We start from the raw sequence: 15,692 nt of genomic DNA, 5'->3' as shown, positions 1-15,692 counted from the left end.
AAAAAACAAACAAAAAGACAAAACCAGCAAGTGTGTTAGGTGATGATTCCAAGTGAGAGTCTGGGACAGTCTGAAGGCGAGATCACAAGCACTTCGGGGTTCCAGACTTTCTTTTATCTAGTGTACAAAGTGCTGATGGGAACGTACTTGAATGTGGCATGGCGACCAGTAGGAGAAGACACTTGTTGGTGGGATCAAGGTGGCTCACTGATAACATCTGATCACTGGTTTTGAGTGAAGAAGTAAAAGCTAATGTTTGTTTTTAAAAATTTCAATGAATAACATTAATTTATTCTGAGGGATGTATTGGTAAGTGTAGGACTATTATAAGCTTATTATTTACCAGCTGGTAGCTCAATTGAAGAAATTTTATTTTGGAGTCAGGGCTTAAATTAATCCAAGGCATAAATCAGTATTCCTTGTTTTCTTAGAGATATATATACTGAGCATGGAAGTTTCAAGGTAGAAAGTTTGTTTTATATTTCTCCATTTTTCCTCTATTTTAAAGACAACTAGAAATGTTTGGGTGATAGTAAATGATAAGAATGGTTAATATTTATTGAGTTCCTACTATGTGCCAAGCAGTGTGCTGACACACATCATATTGTTTATGTATTGCTTACGTTTGAGGAAACTGAACCTATAGAGGTTTAAAAAGTTACACATTTAGTGACAAAGATTATTTCTGAAGAAATATCTGTCACCTCTCTGTTAATGTCTTTTCAGACAAAGAGAAAAGCAGTGTAAACCGGATGTTGTGAGCAGAACTAACAGTATATTTTCTTTATTGTTTATAGAAGTATCTGTTAAAGAGACTTATCTCAATATGGAATACTTATTCAACTATAATTCGTGAAAATGTGGCAACATTGCAGGATGACTATTTAGCTCTGTAAGTACTTTTTGAGCAGTGATCATTGAATTAAATAATTCATATTAATGGATAGGCTCCCAGATTCATAAAATAAGATACTAATAGTTATGATTCACTGAGAGATTTGTGTGCCATTTGAGAATAGTAGATTTGGGATTGGTGAGCTACATGTATCCTAATAGGAAATAGTAGTTTGGGAATCTTAATTTACCTGCAAAGCACATACAAGTACACACAGGAATTTATAGCTTTATACTCTCAAATCTTAGGCTACTGGTTGAAATCTTAAGTATGTTGTACTATTGATGAAGGGTTGTGCTAAGCAAAACCAGCCTATACAAACAAATTGAAGGGTATGGTAAGGACACAGGGGGAGAAAAATCCCCCCTGTATATTCTTGATGACAGAAGGAAAAGTTCCATTATTTATGTCAAACAGAAATTCTAACATTATGCAGATATGATTAGGGAGGTTGACAGTGAACTGTACCAGTCATCTGTGTGTGAGCATGACCAAGTATTGCAAACGATTTCCCCATCATTGGTTTGGTTAGGGGACTATGCCTATTGTCATGCTGCTCTGGGAAGGGGGTGAAAGACAAAACATGACTTCAGTACCACTGGCCTCCCTGTGACACAAAGTTTGTGTGTGTAGGCTGGGCTTCCAGATTTAGCGAGGGAATCTGTGACCAACAATGAATGGTACAGGGATTATATTTACAGGTCTAGTCAACATCAAGCCGAAACCAATTAGACCAAGTAAGAAATACAAAAGGTGGTTATTCTCTCTCACAAGTATCCTTCTGAGAAGGGAGAAATTTTAGAGCTAGGGCGTGTGAATGGATGAACATAGGGTTGGATTTACAGATGGATGGAAGACAGTGGGGATGAGCTAGGATGGAAAGTGGGTAGGCAAGTTGTATAGGCAAACAGAAAGGCCCAACCAGGCAGCACCTTTGTTAACCAGCCATGGCCTTGGCTCTCCTAAACTGGCCTGAAGTGACCTGCTTTTTGTAGCATCCCTGGGCCAGTTCTCTTCAGAGCAATCTCAGGGAGTTAGACTATGCTTCCAGAGAATTCCACTTGCTGCTGCCAGCTTGGGGTGGGTGGGGAGAGGAGTGCTCAGAACTGTCTCTTGGAAGGTCTCCCCACTGGAGATTCTACTTCTGCTTATCAGAAGGTCAGGCCAGGCTGGGATGAAACTGGAGGGAGGGTGGAGCAATGGAGATTTGGCTCTTGGCATTTTCCGGAAACTTCTGACCCATTTGAATTCCTTTACCTCTTACTCCAAACTGCAGCACCTCAAGACACTGCTCATCTGGATTTATCATTGTTCTTCTCCACGTTCTTTTAAACTTATTTCGTTTGCAATCGTAATGTGTACATCTGCTCAGCTATAAAAACAAAGCAGAAACCTCCGTTCTTTTTCTGGAGACAAGCGTTAATAGCCAGGAGGAAGAAACAGAAGCTTAAGCCAGGAGAGGCTCGCTGTCGAAGGAGAGAAATAAACCATTCCTTCTGTTCTCATGTGTAGAGAAATAACTTTATTTTTAAGTGTGTTATATCAGATACTTAAAAGTCATTTTTTTAAATCTGTAAGGGAGTTATTGTATAAGGGAGGAAAAATAAATTGATAACAGGTGTGGTGTGTGTGTACACCCGTGTGTGTTTGAGGGAGATGAAGGAAGGCAGTAATTTACTTCTTACTTTCAAGAAGTACCAGTCTTGGAGCTTATTTGGTGCCTGAGAGCCTCTCAGCAAATATTTCCCTGAACCTTAAATACAGTTGCCATCCACAAAGGCTATTTTTTAACAAACCTGATGTTATTGGAAGGATGTTTTAAAATACCCATCTTTTTATGAAACACATATTCTTGGAGGCAGAAAAAATAATTGTAGTAATGAAAAATACATGTTTTTCTTTGATATTTCCTTCAAGAATATCACTGGAAAAACTTTTTGGAACTGCGTGTTGGTTGGGTCTTGAGGACTGTCTTCAGCTGTCAAGAGACCTTTTCAGAAACTGGATGAACCATCCAGAGAATGAGTAAGTGTAATATTGTAATTGCCCTTCTTTTTGTCCTGTTTCAGCACCAACAATTTCTCTGCCTTTTGATGCTCTTACTCTGGGAATGAACATTTTGTTTTTACTTAGATAATCTCTCTCTCTTACTATTTTTTTCAAATGTTCTTTAAAAAACACACACACACAATTGTCTCATGGAGGTCTGTGCATAGCAATAGATTAGAATTTATACACGGAATTTTCATCCAGGACCTCTCATTGCCAGTGCATTCCCTAATAAGCACCTGTGGTTATTTTGAGTCTTATTTAGGTTGTTCATTATAGTTATTTATTCACATATATAAAAGTGCATCAGTGCATCTCTTTCTGTGTAAGTTTGCAGTCTCACTGACACCTGAGACCAACACTGTCATTTTGGTGTTATTATATTACCTTTAAAATATGACTTCAGATGGACTCTTAGAAAATGTGATAATAAGATATGAAACCAAACTGAGTTATCAACATACACTGTTTGTACTGTTCTAATTTACTTCTCCCTCAGAACTCCTTAGTTTCTAAACTAATTTGATGATCTCAAGATGTTAATATGAATGACAGTTTTCACAATTGCTTCTCTAGATCCCTACTTTTGATATATATACCTGAGATCACAGACATTTTTTCTAGATTTATACTTCTAAATATATGACAACCTAGATTAACATATAACTTAACTACTATGAAAAATATCATTGCATCTTATACCTTACAGAATACCTTATCCGATTAAAAATGTGATTTTATGTTATGGCATTGCCTTGGGAAATGATAAAGAATGGGATTTTTTGTTAAATATCTACAATAATAAAACAAAGGAAGAAGAAAGGATTCAACTTGCTTATGCAATGAGCTGCAGTAAAGATCCATGGATACTTAACAGGTGATTATTACAACTTACCTTGAAAGGGTTCTTGGTGGAGGAATGCAATTAATAAACCAAAGGGAGAAAAATAGAAATGAGCTAATATAAGAATTAATATGAAACATACTTATAATTCAGTAACTTAGAACCATATGGGATTTTAACTCCATTTATTTAAGTTTTTTTTTTTTGTGGTACGTGGGCCTCTCACTGCTGTGGCCTCTCCCGCTGCGGAGGACGCGCAGGCCCAGCGGAAACGGCCCACGGGCCCAGCCGCTCTGCGGCACGCGGGATCCTCCCGGACCGGGGCACGAACCCGCGCCCCCTGCATCGGCAGGCGGACTCCCAACCACTGCGCCACCAGGGAAGCCCCTCCATTTATTTAAATTTACTCTTTCCATTGGATAATGTTTACGTATTTATTTTCTGCCACACGCGCTTTTACAGATATATGGAGTATGCCATCACTACATCTCCATTCACTTTTAATGAAACAAATATAATCGAAGCTGTGGCAGCCTCTGAAGTTGGCCGATACGTTGCAAAGGACTTTTTAATCAACAATTGGCAAGCTGTGAGTGAAAGGTAAGGAGGAAGTGTGAGACCTCTCTTTCATTGAGGTCATTGGTTTGGTGCTAGCGGTTCAACTTTAGTCTGGCCAGGTCACTAAAGTCCTTTGCATTGACTAGAAAACTGATAAATTTTCCTGCGTTTAGTCTCACCACAAACTAGCTGTGTGAAAGATAAGGTCACTTATCCTCAGTTTTGGCTTTTTTTGTTAATGTAGATTTGTGTGGGGTACTTATCTACCTCAATTTCCCACTGTGCCCACTAAGAATCTTGTCTTCAGAGACACAGATTAGAGCAAGTCATGTTTTTTGGTATGAGTGTACATCATCCATTCATTTCTCTTGTGAAGTATATCACCATATCTTTAAGAAACAGCAATGTTCATTACTACGTAAGCTTGGATATCGCTTGTGCGTTTTGTCAGATTCCCTTTATGTATATGGCTTCCATGTTCTCGAACTTTTTATATTTCTCACCTTTTAAGATTAAATCTGCTTGCTACTTAGCCTGCCAGGTAAAATAGATGTTGAAATGCACAAGTCAGGCAGCATACCCTCGATAGCTGCTCTTTCTAGAACATGACTTAACCATATGTTTGTTTTGCGAGGGGTGGGAGGGTGGATCAAGCCATTTTATTAAGGGGCTTCAGGGGAGGGTCGAAGGGCTGGGAAGGCAAGGAGATCTGACAGCATCCTTCTCCAGGCCAGGATCTCCCCAGCTTCACAGTCTCTGAAAGCCTGAACCATACATTCTTAAAAGCCTCGAATAATATGTCCAACAACTATTCGCATACTGAAGAGTTAGCAGAGTAGACAACAGTTCAGGTACATACACAGCTATAAAGTTGGAAGATACTTTTTGCAAATAAATTTAGGTCTTTGGAACAGAAGATATATTTAGAATATAAATGTTTAAGAATCTGAATATGGTTCTCTTATATAGCAAAATAATGGAATGTTTTTCTTTTATGGACATGTATTGAACACCTTTAAAATACACCAAAAATGTATTTTTAAATCAGAAATTTTAAACATGTAGATAAAAGCTCTTTTGCAGTACCGTTTTTCTGGCTTATCAGGGGGACATACATAGCGTACTCACATATTGAGAGAATTGTCCTTATCTCTTGTTTTAAATTATCATTCTAGGTTCATTGTTCAGAGAGCCTTATGACCTTGGGGGTAAATGATGTCTTCCATTTTTGTTTAAGTCATTAAAGGTAATGCCCTCCTTCCCAGGTCCTACTTCCCAGTGGGAATTTGGGAGTTGGGTATAAATCAGAAGTATTTACTCAGGTCGCCTTGTTCCGTGAGGTTTCAGAGGTTCCAGCCTCGTAGGGCTGTCTGTTACTTTCTGTTCTCTCTCCCTGGAGCTTGTATCGAAAGCTCTGACCCCCATCATGCCCCCTCTTCGGCTGACATGCCTAGCTTTGCCTAGACTGGAAGCCATCTGCCCTCTTGCTGCCGTGATCATTTTGCCCAAGATCATTCACTTCAGCTACAGTCCCTGACTGTTTTCTTCCAGAGCATCCTGCGGAACAATCTAGCAGCAATTTTGGAATTAAACTGCTGAGAGAACAGCTCCTTTAAAAAAATAAGTGATGATTTTCCTGAGGACCCAGCTTGTAATCACCACAGCCTATCACACTCTCCATGCCTTCGGATGCCCTGCCGGGCCCTGAGAAAGACGCAGCTTCACAGTTACTTCCCAGGCTCAGGGCTTAGTAGTGCCTGGCACTTAATGTGCACTTGTACATGTTGAGGATTGTTCATATTGTTGTTGTGGCTCAAGGTGACATGGTGCCTGTCAGTCCCGGGCCATACCACACTCAGATGGGTGAGCCTAAGCACAAACCAGACACTTTCTAATGTTGCAGAGCTTCGTAATTACCTGGAGTGGTTCATACACCTAAAGACTCCCAAGCCCACCCTACCCCTTGAAAATCAGAATCTGCCAGAATAGGGCGCAAAATCTGTACCTTTCTCTAGCACCCCAGGTGACCCCGGTGTAGTTTAACATGGAACCAATTGACACTGGATTAAAAAATTAACTAAGCCTGCATTGCTCAATATGGTAGCTACTAGCTAACATATGGCTATTTAAATTTAAATTAAGTACAATTAAATAAAATTTAAACTTCAACTCCTCAGGGAATTCCCTGGTGGTCCAATGGTTAGGACTCCACGCTTCCACTGCAGGGGGCACAGGTTCAATCCTCGACCCCTGGTTGGGGAACTAAGATCCCATAGGCCTCGTGGCACAGCCAAAAAAAAAAAATTCAGTTCCTCCGTTGTACTAGCCTTGTTTTAAGTGCTCAGTGTGGCCAGTAGCTACCATACTGGACAGCTCAGATAGAGAGCATTTCCATCCTCGAGAGAATTCAACTGGACAACATTGCTCTAAGGGGTAAAACAGCCTCTCAGTTTATTTCTCCTCTCTTTCTATACCATACATAGCACATGTAACTAGTTAAGCCCCCCAAATGGCTTTGAGCAACCCATGGGAAAGATTGCTGTTAATTTAAGTGTGTTTTAATTTTTATTCCTCAGGAGAACTTTTTTCTGCATTTGGAGAACAAAAACAGGTTTGCAACGCTCTCTAAAAAGTCCATTGTCTAGCAATTTATTTAAATGATTTAACTGTATTAAATACGAGTATAGAAGGACTTCCTTTAAAAAAAAAAAAAAAAACTCTAAACAGGTATTTCATTATCCCTAAGAAGGTCTTAGAATTGTAAATGCATTCACTTTTAACCATGGCTTAAATGTTTTTATCTTTTATCAACAAAATGCCATGCTCATAAAATAGATGCCTTTCCTTTTCTGTTTATGATACATTAAGCTCAGTTCACTCCTCTTACACATTCTGCTACAAAAAGTCCTTGGGACTCAAATAAATTTGTCTTCTACATCTAAAACATTTATTTTTAGGATTCAATTTATAGTCACCAGTCTTGCTGAATTTTGCAAATGATTTTGAATAGACAGTAATATTAGATATGGATTGTTAAGAGGAAATAAAAGTTCAAATTAATAATTAAAATGTTATGTTCATTAAAACGGCACAGGAATGCTTACCTTATGCTTTGTACATCAGAATATTTACTTAGCACTTATTAAACAATTATATTTGACATGAATATTTGTATGTCGCCAGTCTTCATAAAATGATAAAGGTAGTATAAAAGTGTAAGTAAACAAATGCGATGACAAATTAAATTTTATGTTATTTAAGTGAAAAGGGTTTATTTTAAATTTGCTATAATGTGATCACTTGCAAATTGGCTTTGAAACTGGTATTTCTCCAGTGTGTTTCACTGAGCATTATTTGTGGAGACACTGACAAGCCTTCTGTGAACCAAGGAGACAGTGGCCCATCGGTTTGGAAACTGTCTATTTTAACCTCCACAAATTCACAGTACGTGTTAGCATCATAAAGCTCCAAGAAGCCCATCAGAGGGAAATCTAGCATCTAGCCCAGCATCTTGTCACTGTAATCCTGCTATGTACTGTCTATGCTAATGTAAACAAAGTGTCATTCTGCCAGTAGATCAGTTGTTCCAAGCGAAAGACAGATGAGAAACTAAATTCTCTAACCCTCTCATCTGGAACTGTAACTAGAACAACATTTATTTATTGATGGCCTATTAGTTAACATTTAGGCCTTGGTTTCCTCTTGCATAAAATAAAAGATGTTGTATGTGATCAGCTGTAAAGTTCTTTCTGGTAATAAGAAGTTCTGGTTTTTCTATGCCAAGGCACAGTTAGTTCAAGCTGTTGTTGGGGGTTATAAAGTGATTAAGACACGGTCTCTGATAAATGTTACAGAGGACAGATGGAAGTGCTCTAGAGATTCAAAGAGAAGAAGGGGGATTTGAACAAGCAGGTGGGAAAACTCACCTTCCACGTGGAAGGGAGGACACCAGTAACTGCCTGGGGGCAAGGCTGAGAGTCCGACTTGGGACTGAACGTCATAACTGGCTGGAGCTTAGGGCCCTGGAAAGGAGGCAATAGGGCTGGTCAAGCATTAGAGTTGAGACACTTGAGACACTGCCAATAGCAGTCCAGGAACATCTGCTCCGCTTAGCCAGGCCCCAAATTCTTCCCAGGGAGCCTAATCTGAATATATATTTTGGAACACTTGCTTGAGTAAAACAACTTTGGTTTGATACTGCTTCTCAGTCCCACGTGCAGGGCACTGCACTGGTGGCTGTGGGGGTATTTAGTTAATTGTTAGATGAGAGGTGATCTTTCGGATACTGATCCCAGTGAGGGAGCTTCCACTAACCATAAAGACATCTTTCAGGTTACAGAGAAATCAGTATGCACCTGCACTTGTGCATAGCTCCTATGAAGAAATGTGTGAATAGACACGAAACAATAGGGTTTTTGTGACTTTTTATTGGATGTGGTAGAAATGTTTGTTCCATGCTTGTTATGTTGCTTTTGGCTTTCATAAAATGATTCAGGCTTCACCGCCTACAGCAATACCCTAGCTTTATTTGAATATAGAATACGAGGTATCATCACTTTCAAACTCAACTGATCCAAAACGAATCTTACCCTCTTCTTCACCAAACCCCTTATTTCTTCTCCAAATATGTGATACTAGCTAAAGTCCTATGCTTGAAAAACTTACATTCTTTTTTCTTTAACTTTTTATTTTAAGTTGGAGTATTGCCGATTAGCAATGCTGTGATAGTTTCAGGTGCACAGCAAAGCAACTCAGCCATACATATACATGTATCCATTCTCCCCCAGGTTCCCCTCCCATCCAGGCTGCCACATAACATTGAGCAGAGTTCCCTGTGCTATACAGTAGGTCCTTGTTGGTTATCCTTTTTAAATATAGCAGAAACTTACACTCATTTTTACTTCTACTCTGTTGTGTTTCATGATGGGGAATATAGAGTTGAAAGGGTTAAATTGGAGCAAACAAAGAATTAAGATATTATCGGAGTGCTGTGTCCAAGCACTGGAGGGCCCATTTTCACTGCCTATCACTGGGTCAGGCGAGATACCTGGCTGCCTCCATGCTTGCCTAAGTGGCCAAGCTTGCTGCAGGAAATCAGACATGGCAGGGGAAGGGATGGGAGGGGAGGGCAAATGTGAGAAAGGAGAGAAGCGGAAAGTGAGATGGACTAGAGTCCCAAATCATGCTGACTAGCACTGAATGTTATCAATTTCTTGAAAGGGCAACTATCCTGACAAACGTTGGCTCCTGTCTTCATGTTAATACCTTTGACTACTGGTGGGCTAAGCTATCTGTAATGTATATATTTTTGTTGAATACTATTTCAAAGAGATTGCTCTTTCAACCAGAAGGATAAATCATCTGTCTCAAAAATATCTCCTCTTGAAACTTTCAAGAACAGGAAGGAATGAAGTGTGCCAGGCAACCTGATAGGCACTTCAGTGTACATTATCTCATTTAATCTCCATACCAATGCTTCTAACTCTATGTTATTCCCCATTTTTACAATTTATAAGTTGCCCCAAAGTAACTTCAAACCCAGCCCTGCCTCTGGGGTAACCTTTCTCCTGTATTTGGTAGAAAAATCACTCATTTAGCAACATAGGTAGTTTTCTTTTGTTTCCTACTTTTTTTTAAGTCTAGAACTCAGTTTCTTTGAAAATTTTGTCAAATGTCTTGAGTCATTTCACAGGCTTTTTAAACCTGGCCAACCAAAATGAAGAACTAAGAAATATTTCTTCTTTCCCCATAGAAACAGATTTGGTTGCCTGAATTATATGTAGACCGTCTCTTATCCTCCACTTTGCTGAAGTAGACTCAGCTTAAGTTATAGCTGGGAACTTAAAAAGGACAAAAGCACTGTTTTCTCTCACCTTTGTCTGCCTATCATGCCAATGTTAACTCTTACAATTTTTAATTTCAAGTATACATTTTTGAAGTAAATCAATTGTGCGTATTAACTATCAAGACAGAATCCTGATTCAACCCTTTCTTGTCCAGGCCATTATATTAACCTTTTTAATTTTCTTTCTTTTTTAATGCATCCAAAAGTCTTTCTTTACTTTTTTAACTACAGCAACACTTTGAGCAGGTATGTATCTGCTGTTTTTCTATAGCAACATTTCATGGCTGTTTTTCAGACAATTCTTGTCAGTTATTCAAGGTCACTAAACTAAAGGGGAAGTTTCAGTTACCATACCTGTTTGAGGGAGCTTAAGGAAAGCCAGAGTACTTAGCCCTCAGGGATCACCAACATTTTGAGAATCTCTTTGCAAAAAGCATATACAAATACAGAAGTTTCAATAAGCTTTCAGGGTATTTTAGTCAGAGTTTCTGAAACTGATTCTATACTAACTACACTTTTTAAGGGGTATACTTTGAGTATTTACCTATTTTTTTTTTGCGGTACGCGGGCCTCTCACTGTTGTGGCCTCTCCTGTTGCGGAGCACAGGCTCCGGACACGCAGGCTCAGCGGCCATGGCTCACGGGCCCAGCCGCTCCGCGGCATGTGGGATCTTCCCGGAACGGGGCACGAACCTGTGTCCCCTGCATCGGCAGGCGGACTCTCAACCACTGCGCCACCAGGGAAGCCCTACCTATTCTCTTTTAAATTTTCTTAATTTGGGTATGTGACATCTGTTCTAACCACTTCATTTTGAAGGATAAAAACAGTTGTTGTTACTGTTTTTAAGAACAGCTTTTTATATTTAAATGAAACTTTTAAAACTATGTGTTACACAAATCAATATTAAACTATAATTACTTCTTTGTGCTAATAGACTTTTCTATAGCATGAATTTTCTATGAAAAGATGAAGCTAAACAAGTTCATATATGGTTTTGCTTAGATTTGGGAGTTAGGAATTAATAGGGGCTGTATACTTAGCATTTATCTGCTCTGTAGCTTTGTCTTGCCAAACATTTTCCACTCCTGATTAGCATCTTGTTGCTTTGTAGGTATGGAGCACAATCATTGGTTACTCTGTTATACGTAATAGGGAGAACCATAAGTACGGATTTACAGATCTTAGAGGTAAGTACTATAGATATTGTGCATTATAAAGACAATTTAGAAGCCATTTTCTGTGTAATTGGGAGTTGCTAAAATTAAAAATAATATGCTTTTCTGAATTGTTACATTCTATGCTCCATTGATGCTATTATCACTGTGCAGGAAATGTCCTTTTTTTTTTTTTTTGGCTGCGTTGGGTCTTCATTGTGGTGCGCGGGCTTCTCACTGCCGTGGCCTCTCCCATTGCAGAGCACGGGCTCCAGGCATGTGGGCCTCAGCAGTTGTGGCGCACGGGCCTAGCCACTACATGGCATGTGGGATCCTCCCATACCAGGGCTCGAACCCATGTCCCCTGCATTGGCAGGCAGACTCCCAACCACTGTGCCACCAGGGAAGCCCAGGAAATGTCTTTTCATTCTGTCTTGCTCTTGAAATAGAGACCATTCTTGTTCATGGAGGGTTGTACTTCACCTGAATTATCGCAGTAGACTATGACCCGGGCTCCCTGGCACAGGCTATTCTTCCCTCCATCCCATCCATCACATCAATGCCGGTCATTGCCCTACTCCCGAAGTTTCAGTAGCTCATCACAGTTTTTAGAAGAAATTTTAAAATCTTTTCATTAGCACATGAAGCCCTTCACAATCTGGCCCCTGCGTTACTCCCTAGCTTCACTTTTGCCCACTTCACCAACCAGAGTCAGAGAATAAGAGGCATAGGTACCCCCGAACACTTTTCCTCTAGCTACACTGTACCACTTAACAGAATTTCTTAAATTATCATGTTGTTGCACATTTCCCAGATTTCAGAAACACTCTACCTTCTGTCTGGGGTGCCCTCCTCATGCCTGTCCTTGCCTGGGTAATTCCTAATCCTCCTTTAAGACCCTGCTCCAACCACATATTCTAGGAAATTTTTTTTTAATAAATTTATTTATTTATTTTTGGCTGCATTGGGTCTTCGTTGCTGCATGCAGGCTTCTCATTGCACTGTCTTCTCTTGTTGCAGAGCATGGGCTCTAGGTGCGCGGGCTTCAGTAGTTGTGCCTCACTGGCTTCAGCGGTTGTGGCTCACGGGCTCTAGAGTGCAGGCTCAGTAGCTGTGACGCAGGGGCCCAGTTGCTCCACTGCATGTGGGATCTTCCTGCACCAGGGATTGAACCCGTGGTCCCCTGCATTGGCAGGCGGATGCTTAACCACTGCGCCACCAGGGAAGCCCTCTAGGAAATTTTTAACTAACTAATTTACACCCTCTCCTCCTCCATGCTCCCAAATCATCCTATATAGTTGTTACTATGAGAGAGAGAGGAAGAACTGGTAATTCCTGAAGGAATGATCTTTGTTTGGGTTTTGACCTGCCTGAAGCTGAGCTGTCAGGACCTGATTTATCAAGGATTCCCCAGACAAGAGAGTGAGGGGCACACCCAAAAATCCTGGAACGAAAGCTCCTAGAATCAAAACTGAGTTTGTGTTGATATCGTCAAAAGTGCCTCTGTTCATCTTTATCTCTACAAAACCCAGTAGTTTTGTTGTTGTTGAAAGAATGAATGAAGTTTGTATAACTTTAGCAATCCCCAAAGTTCCAAAATTCTATAATCACTGATAGTTCATTTAAAAAATGCAAAAATGGATTTAGCGGTAGTTAAATTATTGTAATTTTGAAAACAAGTGAGTTAGCTACCATGAATATCTTTGTCAAAAAGCTGTTAATGACCAACAGTCCTACTGCAATGTATTGGTTCACATGATAACATTGAAAATAATTACTAAAAAAAGGTAAATGAAAAGAAAGACATATGAATGCCTTTTCCCTCCACACCAGCACAGTTTTTATACACTCTCCGAATCTCTTGCTCTGGTCTTTCTACTCCACTCTGCTGGAGCCTGTCCTCACTCGTGCTCTCAAGCACCCGTGAAGCCCCCCACACACAGTCCCACAGACCCACACTCCCCTCCTACCCGCTGTAGGTGCTGGATCATGGGCGGTGCTGCTGGTGTGTGGCTCCCACTGCCTGGCAGGAATGCCCAGGTGTGGGAGAGAACGGGAGGTTTGCCCCTGGCCCCTTAATCTACTTTTTCCTAGAACCTTATTCATCTTTTGAATTGTAGTTAGGCTTGACAACCCTATTACTACCTAATTTCAAGTACATTAGGGTTTATGTGACCTTTTGTGAGCTGGTAGGGTACACTATCATTTTATGGCAATGTGTGTTCTGAGTTATAATCCAATGACACAGAAATAGACTTTTGGAATATGATTTATTCAATTCAATTATTATTATCCCAATTATTCAGTTGGGATCTGTCTGGCTTGAATGTAATATTGCAACAAACGTTCCCATAACTGAATGCTTGATCTGACTCAATGAAGGAATTTAGCCAATGGATGAATCCACTATAAATATTCTTAAATAAAGGGTAACATTTGTAAAGACATGGATGTTGTGTACCAGTTTTGAACTTTGGAAGTTGCAAAGTTTCTTTTGAAATAAGGAAAGGCCTCACTGTGTCTCTGTCTACAAATCTTGTAAAATATCCAATATGCATTCTGGAAATCTTTATTGAGCACCTACTATGTGCTTGGGGAATAGAGCAGTGAGTAGAATAGACAAAGTTCCTACTTCCTGGAGCTTCCAGTCTACATCGGATTCTTCAGGACAGGTGTGGTCTTCATCACATTTTCTCAGTCACAGTCTCCTCAGTCTCCTCCCTATATGTCCACCATATAGGGACAGACATTTCTACTCATTCCAACTGTCATCATCCATTCACAAGATCATGTCGCTACTTAACATGAACTTTGTCTTACTGTGCCTAAGTGAGAAATTCAATTGCACTGATGGACCAACCGTCTCTTTGTCCTTTCAGCTGCAGCAGTTTTGCAGTAACATGTTGGAGGAGCACCAGAGACTCACAATTCAGGCCAAATTACAGACAATAAAGAATGAAAATCTGAAAAACAAGGAACGAAGTGCCAGGATAGCTGCGTGGCTACAGAAAAACACATAATTTAGTGGCAACTTTCGGCCCTTCTCTTGCATATTATAATGTGCTCACAGTTTTGTCTTCCAATATTCTGTGAGTCTGGAAAACCACACGTTTTGTTATTCGTATTTCAGTCACATTTACTACTCAGAGTCCTGTTCTTCCCCTATTGTCACGTTTGGCCCTGAGGCTCAGTGATTCTTGAGGATTTTGCCAATAATGCTGCATTTCTGGGGAAGATTTTGCTTCATGTTGGGCTATAAACCACATGATTTACTTTAAATGCCTTGGAAAAACAAATTTACTGTAGAAAGTTTTGCTTGTTCAGTTGTGAAGGCCAGTGGAATATCACATCATTGGGTAATGAGCACATTCTTTTCTGAGGGAAATACAGATTTGCAATACTCTAGGGTTTATTTAGTTCAATATTTTAAAGAGTAATGAGCAAATGACACAACAGTGTAAAGAAATAGAAACCAGAAAAATAATATTCACTAGAAGAGAGACAAGCCAAATAAATGCAAGTTTTAAAAAGAAGAAACAGACAATTTCGTGAGCCACGTTAAGTGCCCCAAAGGCAAGAAATGTGTCTCCTCCTGCTCATATCTCTCTCCCCAGTGCCTGCTGCATCACGCCACACTTCACTGGCTACTAACTTTATGGTGTCACAAAGAGACCTGGAATCGTAGGATATATGAAGTACCCTTAGGATTGCTGTTGTGGAGAGCAAATGGAAAGCAAGGCTCTGCCCTGAAGCTCTTGACTGTAATTTACCTGTGGGACAGGCACTCTTTCAGCCAAAGTTTAGCAGCAAAAATGATGATGTCAACAGACAATAGCAATTATGGGCTAATCTCCATCGCAAAGGATAATGGTCAGATCAAGAGTCACGGAACTAAAAGATTAACCAGAGCATAATCTTTATAGCTTTGCACTCAGCAGATTAAGTTTGAAATGTGGTTTCATTTGGCCAAATTGACCCTGCTTGTAGTTTGGACAACTTTAAACATTTTCATCAACCACAATGTACGGAATTAGCTTAGTTTTGTTACCCCTGATTTAATCAGGACAGCTAAGGCAAATCATCCTACTCTAGATTTTGTGTGTATACCATTTAATTCTTGTTTTCATTTTAATTTTGTTTTTACAGAATGGGGGTAAAACTACAGATCTTCTATCTACCTCAAAGTGGTACTGTAAAGATTAAGGATGATATCAATGAAAAGCCTTTAAATATGTCATATAAACTCAAGGCAGTGTGATCTAAGGGTTTTTTCCTATTTCTTCTGTAAGTTAATGTACCCACAAATTAAAATGCAAGACAAAAGTTCACTTTCATATTTGCTTCAC

The 15,692-nt window shown here is 39.8% G+C and overlaps 1 protein-coding gene across 1 annotated transcript in view; it reads left to right on the top strand.

The window, feature by feature from the left end:
• LVRN (laeverin) overlaps positions 1–14,627 on the top strand; it is a gene marked incomplete at its 5' end in the record, with an annotated part of 77,508 nt that extends 62,881 nt beyond the window's left edge. Inside the window, 6 exons of the mRNA XM_082620440.1 lie at positions 798–892; positions 2,813–2,920; positions 3,654–3,821; positions 4,251–4,388; positions 11,304–11,379; positions 14,226–14,627. Coding sequence (XP_082476566.1) covers positions 798–892; positions 2,813–2,920; positions 3,654–3,821; positions 4,251–4,388; positions 11,304–11,379; positions 14,226–14,366 — 726 coding nt within the window. The 3' untranslated portion in view covers positions 14,367–14,627. The remainder of the gene's footprint in view (positions 1–797; positions 893–2,812; positions 2,921–3,653; positions 3,822–4,250; positions 4,389–11,303; positions 11,380–14,225) is intronic.
• Positions 14,628–15,692: the final 1,065 nt, after the last annotated feature.

This window comes from Mesoplodon mirus (genome assembly GCF_964341445.2).
Source record: "Mesoplodon mirus genome assembly, chromosome: 5".
Lineage (NCBI taxonomy): Eukaryota > Metazoa > Chordata > Mammalia > Artiodactyla > Ziphiidae > Mesoplodon > Mesoplodon mirus.
This window is presented reverse-complemented; position numbering and strand designations above follow the sequence as displayed.